General features: G+C 42.6%; 1 protein-coding gene across 1 annotated transcript in view; it reads right to left on the reverse strand.

The window, feature by feature from the left end:
* ASZ1 (ankyrin repeat, SAM and basic leucine zipper domain containing 1) overlaps positions 1 to 12,008 on the reverse strand; it is a 361,039-nt gene that overhangs the window by 31,441 nt on the left and 317,590 nt on the right. The window contains exon 12 of the mRNA XM_089672151.1: positions 9,059 to 9,172. Coding sequence (XP_089528277.1) covers positions 9,059 to 9,172 — 114 coding nt within the window. The remainder of the gene's footprint in view (positions 1 to 9,058; positions 9,173 to 12,008) is intronic.

Consider the following 12,008-nt stretch of genomic DNA (forward strand, 5'->3'; position numbering starts at 1 on the left):
AAGTATAACGTAGTTGCCTGCAAACGCAGTGATCCAGGAGGCGTGAAAAAAAGCTCGAGTTCAGTTTGTTAAGAGCCTAGGGATCTCCATGATGCTTATGCCTAAGTCAACCAGTTGCAGGGCAGTAAGAACTCGTCTGAGTTCAGCCTGTCTTTCCCTCTTAAGATTGGTACCCAGTATCCATTGAGATCAATTCCCCATATACCACAGCCTTGTGCCCCTCGCAGGCCACACCTTCATGAACGTAGTCAGAGACATTTTCCTTGAGGTAATTAGTAAGTGTTTTAGTGACCTTAGCCACCACAGTAACATTGCTAAGCAAATTTTCGTTTAATCGCTAAGACCACTCCCAGTGAGACTCCTCCGAAAGGACGAAAGTGGCCCTAACTGGAGCGTGGTCTGATATTGTGATATTTTCAACAGAAGCTGTCTGGAGTAGTTCGAGGGCAAGGTAATCTACATACAGTAGGTCTATGCGAGTGTAGACGTCATGAACCTTAGAATAGAAGCTGAGGTCTCTGTCTGAAGCATGTAGTACCCTTCAACTATCCACCAAAAGATGGGATTGCAGGGTTTTACAGAAATGCTTAAGAAAAGCATAGGAGTATGTAGGTCTATGGTGGGAAGCGCAGCATATGGGGTCGGGCCTGATGTTAAAATTGCCCCCCAGAATCAGAATGCCCTCCTTAAAGTCAGCCAACTTTTCCAGGACTGCATCTATAAAGGTCAGCTGATTAGTATTGGGAACATACAGCGTGGCAAACTCGAATTTCTGTTCAGCTATAGTCCCTTTCAGAAAAACATATTGCCCTTGCAGATCTACAAAATTCTCCATGGGTTGGTAGGGACAAAATTTGTGTATAGCTATGGCAGTGCCCCTAGAGTTTGCAGTAGCGGAGTTACTTAGAAACCACTGGTTGTAGAGGTGCGTGGGACGCTTTGGTACTGATTGTTGAATAAAATGGCTTTCTGCAAGTACCTGCCCCTAGCCTTTTTAGGTCCAACCACAACTTGCTGCGTTTGTGTTGGGAGCAGAGACCCTGAACATAATAAGGAATTGAAGTCAAGCAAGATCAAGCGCTGGGTGAAAATTAATAAGAATGAAAGGCTAGCTGCTGGCATAGAAGCTAATCTCTAAAACCTTCAAATAATGAACCATAAATAATAAATGCAGCGCTAATTGCCATAAAGGATTAAATTAATGAATCAGGGGCCAGTCAAAGCGTATTTAACCAGCACTGCCAAATAAGCTCAAATTTACGCAAAGTGTTATAGTGACGGTAGGTAAGTTGTTTCCACAAAAGGAGAGAATTAACATATTACACCCCTTAGTAGGTATCGAACTAGACAGCCAATATCTAGCTATTAGTTTTCTCGCCAGATACAAGAGACGAGTATCCATTATATATGTACCCGGGGCATACAATTCAGAATCTAGCGCTCCCAATAGACTCACTAGTGGATCCGATGGAATGGGAGTCTGGGCGAGGGAAGATACAATACACGGAACTTCCTCCCAATATCTTGCTAGTTTTGGGCATCTCCAAATCACGTGGATAAAGTCTCCTCTATGTGCAGTACACTTAGGGCATAATGGCATATCTCTTCTATGCCAAACAATCTAGCAGGCATCTGATACACCCTGTGAAGGATAAATAATTGTGATAGCCTAAGTGAGACTGAAAGGGAGGAGGCAGGTACTGATTCCAAAGCCATGTCCAAGTGGTCTCCCCCTATTTCTCCTATATCCTCCACCCATTGGGCCCTGCATTTCAGATTTGTATGGTACTGAATAAAGGAGAGTAATACCTTGTAAATACAAGATATTAGCGCATTGGGCAAGGAAGCCTGTAATACTTCTGTCAGTGATTGGGACGTAGACCTAGTGAGAGATAAAGTCTGCTTCTAGGCCTGTATTGCATGTCTAAGCTGAAGATATTTATAAAAGTGCTTATGGGGTGACGAAAACTCCCAGCTCCATAGGTCATGACTTGAAGTGAGTATCTGAAAACAATTGAGTAAGATAGACGCTTTGAAGGCAGCCCAGACTTTCAGCAGGAGGACAGCAGTGGGACAGGAGGAAGGGAGAGCCAGGAGGTCCATATCCAATGAGAAACAGGCAGTAAGTCAGGATTATGGACAGTGATCAGTCTGGCAATCAGATCTAGAATGTCCTGTCGGCCCCACCCAGCGAGCTGCTGGAAAGTACCATTTAACATGTGGGACAGCCAGTCCCCCCCTTATCTTTAACATACTGTAGGGTAGTCAGACTTATTAGAGCAATTCCCCTCCTCCAAATAAGAACCGTAAATTGGGAGTCCACCAGCTTAAACCACGTCTGTGAAATCCACATGGGGGAGTTATATAAAATGTATAGGAGTTGAGGGGCCCAAATCATTTTAATAAGATTAACTCTCTCCACCACAGATAAAGGTAGCTTACACCAACTATGGCCCCCTTCTGTCTTTATGGTAGTAAGTTCAGTTGAAGGTAGGTAGAGGGATCCAGAGAAATCACCACACCAAGAAATATGAAGGACTTAACAACAGGAATTTGTCTAGCACACATAGGTAGAGGAGAAGACACAGGGTCCAGGGTCATAAGGGTAGATTTTGTCCAGTTTATTGCAAACCCTGAGAAGCTACCAAATTTAATAATGGTCTCCATCAAGGTTCGAATGGAGTCAGCCACATCCCCCAAATATATCATCATAGAGAGATATTTTATCTTCCATGCAACCTCTGCGGAACCCTACAATAGAGGGGTGCCTGCGAATCAGAATTGCCAATGGTTCCACCGCCTATGCAATTAGAAGCGGGGATAGAGGACAGCCCTGACGAGTGCCCCTATATAATGGGAAGGTAGGGGAAAGCACATTATTATAACCAAGTCTAACACGAGGGGCCGAGTAAAGTACCTGCACCCAATGTATAAAGCACTCCCTCAGACCAAACCATCTCAAAACCTTCCAGAGATAGGTTCACTTGACACTATCGAAGGCCTTGGCTGCGTCCAAAGACAGAATGGCCCTACCTCCCGGATTATCTACAGGTATCTGCAAATTGAGAAACAAACGTCTAATATTACTGGCAGTCGACTTGGGATAAATCCTGACTGGTCCGGATGTATCAGCTTGCCTATCACCGGAGAGAATCTAGTGGCAAGAGCTCTTGCAAGGAGTTTTACGTCTGTATTTAGCAGAGAAGTAGGGCGATAGGAATCAGTGTGCAGCCTATCCTTCCCAGGTTTTGGAATCACCACAATAATAGCCTCTTTCATTAAATCTGGGAGATCTCCAGTGTCCAAGGCCTCCTGTAACGCTCTAAGTAAAGATGAAAGAAGGACCTCTCCATATCTACTGTATATTTCAGCCGGGAGGCCGTCAGATCCCGGGGATTTATTAGTAAGGGCAGCAGCCAAGGCCTCCGCAAGCTCTTCAATAGTTATAGGGGAATTCAATGCAGCCACATCAGAGGCAGATAATAGAGGAAAAGGGCAGTTATCCAGAAAAGTCCCCAACATTTCAGATGTGGTATCAGTCTTTGACGCATAGAGCACAATGTAAAAGTGGTGAAACATATCAATAATAGCAGTAGAAGACGTAACTACCTCTCCAGTGGTCGAGGTGATGGCATCAATAGAAGAAGTGTCTCGTTGAGCCCTCGCCACCAGAGCCAAAGATGACCAGTATTCTCCACTTCCTCAAAATAATTCTGCTGTAGAAAATAACGCCTCTTTTCAACAGCAGAGAGGACCACCCTATTATACAAGGATTGTGCTTCTACCCATTGTTGCTGAGTGGTAGGGTTAGGATTGGCCACTAACCCTATCTCCCTACACTGAACCTCTGTACGAAACTCATCCTCCCATTCCCGGGAGTTACGTTTAATAGTAGTAATTTCTCGTATAAGTAGTTCTCGACGGTACGCTTTAAACGTGTCCCAAAGGGTAGCCGCAAAAGCAGAACCAGTGTTAAATGTAAGGAAGTCAGTCAAAGCTCAGGGAAGGGGGTCAGATATGGAGAAGAGAGTCAGGCAAAATGGATGAAGTCGCCACAGAGAACGTATGGACAGCAGAGGGATCGATAATCGTACCCAGAACAAAGAGTGGTCCGAGAGGAGACTGGGTTCATATGCTGAATCCTCTACATGGAGCATTAGAGCAGAGTTACCTAACCAAAAATCTATATGGGACAAACTACCATGGGAGGATGAATAACAGGAGTCATATTTAAGATCTGCATGCTTCTCCCTCCACACATCCCTTGGACCAAGTTCAGTAAGAAGGGTAGCAAAGGGTATACACCGAGCAGCTGAGGGCATATTCCGCAGAGTGAGAGATAATTTATCCAAAGCAGGGTTCAAAAAATTATTGAAGTCCCCCAAGGCAAGGACTGGGACATCTGGGTATGGGGCTATGAATTGAGCAAGTTTTTTCAAAGGCTCTGAGGAGAATGTTGACATACACGGCAGGAACAATACATAAAAAACCATTCAATTTACATACCAGAAAAACATATCGACCCATTTAGTCAATCTGCTGCATCAGACACACAAATGAGATTGTTTTAGATATCAATACACTCACCCCTCGGGTGAAAGAAGAATACACAGAGTGAAACTGGGTAGCAAATTTTTGAGATCGCAACAGGTGGATGGAATCGGGCTGTAAATGAGTCTCCTGCAAACATATGAAAGATGGCTGCAAACGATTAAAATAACTAAACATTGCCCCTTTCTTAACCTCATCTTTTAGGCCCCGTATATTCCAGGACAAAAAAGTAAACTTTTATAGACTGTGTCCCTCATGAAACAGATTAACAATGACCCAGGGGAGGGCTCTAGAGCTTTCCCCCTTATGCAGGATATTGACCAATACAAGTGTATGCAGGACTATAGACCCTAGCAAAAGTAGGGAATACCATCTTACCATAGGATCATAAGAAATATAGTGAAGGCCTACAGTCCATTGGGTAGGAAGGAGGCACACGGCTAATAGTGTATACATAACCATTAGCCGCCCGGCCATTGGCCGTTTGGCGGCTTCAAATGCGCTCCTGTATTCCGGGTGCACGCCATTTGGCGTGCTCCCGCACATGCGCAGTTTGCTCTAATGCAGAGCGGCGCAGCAGCGCGATCTGTCACCGGCCGTGCACCTCGGACACGGCCGATGACAGATCTGAGTACCGGCTCCCGTAGCTGGTACCATGTGACCTGCTGTGACCAATCACAGCAGGTCACATGATAGTTGTATACAATGGATGGCTTCATTCATGATGCCATCCATTGTATACTAGTGCCTAGCTGTGAATGGTCACAGCTAATCACATGCACATGTCATGTGATTAGCTGTGACCAAATCACAGCTAAGCACAAAAAAAAAAAAAAAAAAAAAAAAAGAAAAGCTGAATGAATCGATTTCATTCAGCTAAATGCTTGCTTATAGCAAAGTAATTCTTTGCTATAAGCAAACTGTGTAAAAAAAAAAAAACAAATACTGATCACTTCCCCAAAGTAGTACAATGTTACTATGGTAACATTGTACTACTTTGGTCATAGTGAAATATGGAAAAAAAAATCTTAAAAAAATAAAAAAAAATGTAATAAAAGATTAAATATAATAAAAAAAATTAAAAAATATATATATATATTTTTTTTCATACTGTCACCAGTCAGTGTCCCTGTTCACCGCCATGCCATTTATATGAAGACGCTGTACTGCACTGGTGACAGTATGTAAAAAAAAAAAAAATATATATATATATATATATATATGAGTGAAAATAATTTTTTTAATTATTTCAATTTCCTGAAAAATTATGACAAAAAAATACAACTTCAAAAAACTCGCCATGCCTCTTATGAAGTACGTCGGACTGTCTACTCTGCAAAAAGGGGTCATTTGGGGATATCTGTACTATTCTGACATTCTTGGACCTCAAGAAATTAGATTGGCTGTCAGTACTTCAGGATTGATCAATATTCAGATCTATACCATAGTTTGTGAACTCTAACTTTCCTACAAACTAAAAAATACATCCTAATTGGGTTATTTTCACCAAAGACATGTAGCAGAATACATCTCGGCCTAAATTTATGAAGAACAATTATTTATTTGTAAACTTTTATAACAGAAACAAAGAAAAATGTTTTTTTCAAAATTTTTGGTCTTTTTTTGTTAATTTAGCAAAAAATAAAAACCCCAGCGGTGATTAAATACCACCAAAAGAAAGCTCTAGTTGTGTGAAGAAAATGATAAAATTTTAGTTTGGGTACAGTGTTGTATGACCGCGCAATTGTCATTCAAAGTGTGAGAGCGCTGAAACCTGAAAAATGGCCTGGGCAGGAAGGTGTAAAATCGCACGGTATTGAAACGGTTAAGAGTACCACCTGCAAAAAAGAAACATAAAAAAAACACAAAAACCATAAACAACCGGACCAACTGGGTCCAAAAAGGCACAGAGCTCCTTATGATAGAGGAACAAGCAAGTCCACGCAGGACTGTGGTATGGGGTGAACAAATGTAGCCGCTTAGGCCTGCATCCAAGTCATGAAAGAAGGTAATGTTTGCCTGGTAGGTGATCGCCACCCAATGGCAATCTTCATATGCAGCAGCAATAACCAAAACGAGAGAAAAAAGGGGGTCAGAGGTAATTCCGCCATGTAAGGTGAGATTAGTACAGCATCATAGAATAAAAAGAATAGGAAGACACCCATCTATTAAGGAGGTGCACGTTGAGCCAGATTGCACTCTTCTCTATCTAGCCAGTTCATTGCTGCCGAAGGATTGTCGAAGAACTGGGACATGCCATTTACTATGACCTTCAACTTGGCAGGGTAGAGCATAAAGTATTGAACACTAAGAGCACGCAGTCTCTTTTTGATATCCAGAACCTTCACCCACTGTTGCTGTGCCTCTGCCGAAAAATCAGGAAACAAGGATACTCGGGCATTATCTATGGAAAGATTTGCAGTTCTAGCTTTGGTCAGGATGGCATCTCTGTTTCTATACTTAAGCAAAACAGGAAGGGTCTCGGAGGAGCACCTATGGGAGGGGGTCTCGTGGGAACCCTATGTGCTCTCTCCACAGCAAAGAAGGGAGAAAAGGCATCTTTCCCAAAGGTAGCCATCAGCCAGGATTCAATGAAAGTCACAGGATTTTTTTCCCCTCAGCATTTTCAGGAATGCCTACTACTCGCACATTGTTTCTACATAGATTAGTGAAGGATACAGATTGTATATAGTGAACATCTCGCAACGGCTGCCAATCATCCTCTATAGTGCCAACCCGCCCCTCCAACGCCAAGGTTCACTCACAGAGTTTTTGCATATCCTAGCGAACTAAAGATATTTCCATTTTCACACTCTTAACTTCACCTGCTAAATCTGCTATAGAGCTATTGCATGTAGTGACAGCAGTGAGGATATCTCTAAGGGTAGGCTCTGGGCCTTGAGGAGCAGATGACAGGTCAGGCCTCAGATGAAGAGAGGAGGAGGCCCCATTCACAGAGTATCTGCCAGCAAGGTCCTCTAACTGGGTAAGAGGTGAGCCCAGATCCACAGCAACTGCATCAGGTTCAGCTCCTGCAGGAGCCAGCATGGAGAAAGAGGGGGGATCTTTAGCAGGTGTCTGTGCAAAGAGCCGCTGGGCCGCTTCCTTTGCAGAGCGGGGTGGGAGATCGCCATCTTGGATGGCGGGGTCGAGGGCTGAGCAGGCTGTCTGTGTTCTCCTGGACATCAGGATCAGGAGAGTAGTCGTGTCAGGAGGTGGACGAAGCAGAGGGGTAACAGGTAAGGTGCCTCTCAGAGATGTAGGTGGCAGAATAATGATGCCGTCAGGATAAGTAGCAGGATGCCGGTGGAGCTGCTTGTTCGGTTACATGCACAACTGACCACGCCCCCCCCATTTTTTTGATATGTAAGATCAAAATTCTCCTAGACCACAGGTCTTTATCAAATAAAATTGGACAACATTTTTTTTTTTTTAAGTGTTAAAATCCTGATTGTAGGAAAAATATACCAGACGACAACCATATTTTTTTTTCATTGTTGTTAATCATAACAACTCTCTACAAATTGTGAATCATGCATGTTGCTATGTCCACAATGGCAACACTGGAAAAAAATTAATTTGTCAACTCTTTACAGCATCACTTGGAGACACACACACACACACACACACACACACACACACACACACGTGTTTGTAATGTGTGAACAGTGTATAGAACAGTGTATATAAACTAACTTGTATAGTAATTCAGCCTCTTCTACAGATTCTTAGGAAAGAAATCATGGAGAACCATTTTAACACACTCCCTAATTCGCAGTTAATATAGCCAAATGAATGTACTTCAATGCATGTAGAACCTGAGCACAGTGTTCACAGTTCAAGCACAGCAAGGGAGCAAGTCTATGAATCAACTGTCTGAGTACATAAGCTAGATTCCCAAGTTATATTATTTTTGGAAGTGTTAGTTTTGGAAGTTTAGCTTTGCAGTTTACATTTCCTAAGAAAGAGATGAAAACATCTTCCGTTACAGCTTGTGTGGGCTTAGTTGAAACATTTTGCACTGCTATTTCTACTATTTATTTCCTTTACTGAAAGGTCATACATGTCTTAATTGCAGTCTAATATTTATTATCTACATATATCCCCCAATGTAGTTTTATACTCATTTCTATTAGACAGTTGTAAGATACAGAGTTCTAAACTTTTCTCAGTGTTTAAAGTCCACATGGCTTCATTCAGAAACAGATTCCTTTGTTACACTGCTGCTCAATTTACTGAATAACATCCTTTCACTTTCCCCCCTTCCAGACCAGTGCTCAAGTTGACCCTTCTTGACAACAGCCTGTCATAGTGTTGTTGGCTAGGAAGTGAATGATTTGGTGCTAACAAAATAGTGCTAACACTCCCACCTTAAACCCAACACTCCCACCTTCTCTCTCTGTCACATTTACACATACCCTTCATAAATCTTGCTTTATTGTGAAGAGTGCATATCTTTACCCAATTTGTGAGGAGAAACAAAGCAAACACCAGGGCAGAGACTAACCTTATGTAACATGTCACAAAGTCTGAAAATTTCTTTACTGAGATTTTCAACACTTGCCACAAGGTCTTGACACACAGAAGAGACGTTGTGAGCAGAGTCCCATTCCAATACTACCTAGTAAAAACAAAGTAATAACACATGCATTTGATTTGTAATTCATTTGTCTGATTTATTACATGGTTTTATTTAGCAGGGGAATGGGGAAGGTTTTGTTCTTAAAAGAAAATACTGTAACAACAAAATGAATGCTGGGGAGCTTTTGACAACTGCACAATTACAATCAACAGAGATTTAAAGGAGATGTAAAGCCAAAGCTCTTTTGGTTGTACTTCTGTGGATCGCAGGAGTTCAGTTCGCACTGCACTCCTGTGACCAGTTTTCAGCTGACGTCAGTCACTCAGCTGGTCCAGGCTGGGGAAAGATTCTGACTTTTAAGTTGGGATTCTCCCAGAGTCTGGAGCATCACTTAGCTCACCCTCTCAGCGAGCCACTGAGAGCCTGAGATAGCTGTTCCCTTCACCTCCACAGCCCACCACTCCAGTGAACGCTAGGGGTCAGAGCAGACAGCGGTGACTGAGTCACCACTCTCTGCTCAGAGCGCTGGTGAGAACTCAGCGATCAGCAGTCATGTGATTACTGAGTTCTCACACTTAGAGCCGGCGGAGGACAGATGCAGCATCGGACCGATGCTGCATCCACCTAGGTAAGGTTGATGTAAAAAAAAAAAAAAAAAAAAGCCATCCCATACTTTTCTTTAAACAAAAATTTACTCAAAATTCAGTATTTACCCTAAAGAAAGCCTCTGGCATTTGCACAAAGGTAACAAATAATACCCAAAATGTTTGTAAAATGTGTGAAATGTCAGTTTTTCTTTGTTGCCTTCCGCGGGGTAAATGTAACATTCCCTAACATTCAATCCTTAAAGAAAACAAGCACTAAGAACATTTCACCTGCAAATATCCTAATACTATAGGCCAAGAACGTTTGATCAAAAGAGGAATAAAGAAGGGAACCACTGCACCGTGCACTGTAATCTGACAGTGTACTGAATTAGCTACTGCAGACTGAACAGCGATGAAGAATTGATAAAATATTATAGATACAGTACCCAGTTGTTTACCTGAGCTGAACTAGTGCTCATCTGTGAAGAATTTCAGTAAACCTGTCAAACATTCAACTGCTAGTAGTGAATACTGGAATGCCCATATACAAATATTTATGTCCATCTAGTAGCCAAATGCAATACTTTCTGCTTCTAATCAATAATTTACATTTGTACAGCACATAATACAGTAACTTTCCTACATACGAGTTCCGTTCTGAGAGTGCATCCGTAAATCTAATTTCTTCAGAAGCCAAAATTAGCCTAGATATCCAACACAATTGGCTCAACATTTTTTTGCTAGAAAATGTCTTGAAACCCCCAAAACAGAGGGCCTAGAGAATAAATTGATGGTTTTACATTTTATTTAATGTCACACGGTATTTGCACAGTTTTTTATTCAAACGCAATTTTTTGGGGAAAAATTATTTTTAGTGCAAAAAAAAAAAAAATGCATAACCCATTTTTTTGTAAAATATAAAAGATGGTGCTACAGCTGTAAAGACAAAAAACAAAACAAAACAGTACAATGGTGATGCCTGCAGCTCCGGTATAACAGCCGAAAGTCCAGTAACGTACAGGTATGCCGTTGGTCCAGAAGTATTTAATCTTACAGTAGAGTACCTTGAAAAGTATAGTAGTGCAGTACTTAGCTGGCATACAGCGGCTGGCATTGAGTGGACAGGCAAAAAAAGTTACTGACTGAAGGAGGAAGAGGATGCAGGAGATGGTAGAGCTGGAGGATTGTCAACAAGAGTAGAAAAACGGCAAGCTGCAATTTTACGCCTGACGTTGATGGCACAGGTTCTGGTTCCTTGCTGGAAAAAAGGATCCAGTGATGTCTGGGTAGTATCCCTTTTTATCATCATAGGATGACACGGCAGCACTGGATTGCATTCTGAACAGCTGCTGCAACCTTCATGTACTATTCTACATTCAGGTCATGTGCCTCAAATCTAAGAGTGAAAATGCACAATCCCAACGCACACATTCCTGCTAAAAAAATGGCTGTATGCACAAGTGGGAGCTAGAGCGAACGTCGGCTGGAACCAAGTCAATGGAGAAGAATGTAACCGACACACCAAGGATCTCCAATATGGATCCAAAAAGGCTTTAATAAAGGATTACATACTTACAGCAAGGCAACATTTCAGAGTCTCGCAGGACCCCTTCATCAGGCACAAGCCTCCAAAACGTTGCCTCGCTGTAACTATGTAATCCTTTATTAAAGCTTTTTTGGACCCATATTGGAGATCCTTGGTGTGCCAGTGACATTCTTCTCCGTCAAATCTAAGAGTGCCTTATCAAACAGAAAATCCTCTTGCCATTTCCTCTGTTGTGAATCTCTGGTTGTTCAGTTACTTCTTCCTCTTATCTCTCTCTGTCCCTTTTCTGGGCCACCAATTCCATCAAGTCTTTATCAGTAAGCTCCTTGAGTTACAAAACAAACAGTTCAAAGAAGTCGTACTTGCAAATCTAGCTGCAGCTTCCTGCTGAGGGTCATTAACCCCTTCACACTGGCCGCACGCAAATGTGCGGCGTCTGGGCCTAGACGCCGAGCGGTCGCACATTTGCGTTCATGTAACAAAAAAACATATGTGCTGAGAGCGCGTGCCCTGCGCGCTCCCAGCACACATGTGAGGTACTCACGGAAAGGTCCCGGTCCGCTCTTTCGATCGGGACCTTTCCCGATCATGTGACCGGCCATGACGTCACGGCGGCCACATGACACTAAGCCCCGCCCCGTCTCGCCCAACTCCCGGCGCAAGAACTCCTCTTCACGCTGGGACGATCCGGCTTGAAGAGGTTAAGCTGATGAAGACTTCTTTAGACTCCTCATCCACCTTT

This window comes from Staurois parvus, unplaced genomic scaffold (assembly GCF_062004578.1).
Source record: "Staurois parvus isolate SC_StPar_1 unplaced genomic scaffold, SC_StPar_1.0 ptg000120l, whole genome shotgun sequence".
Taxonomy (NCBI): Eukaryota; Metazoa; Chordata; class Amphibia; order Anura; family Ranidae; genus Staurois; species Staurois parvus.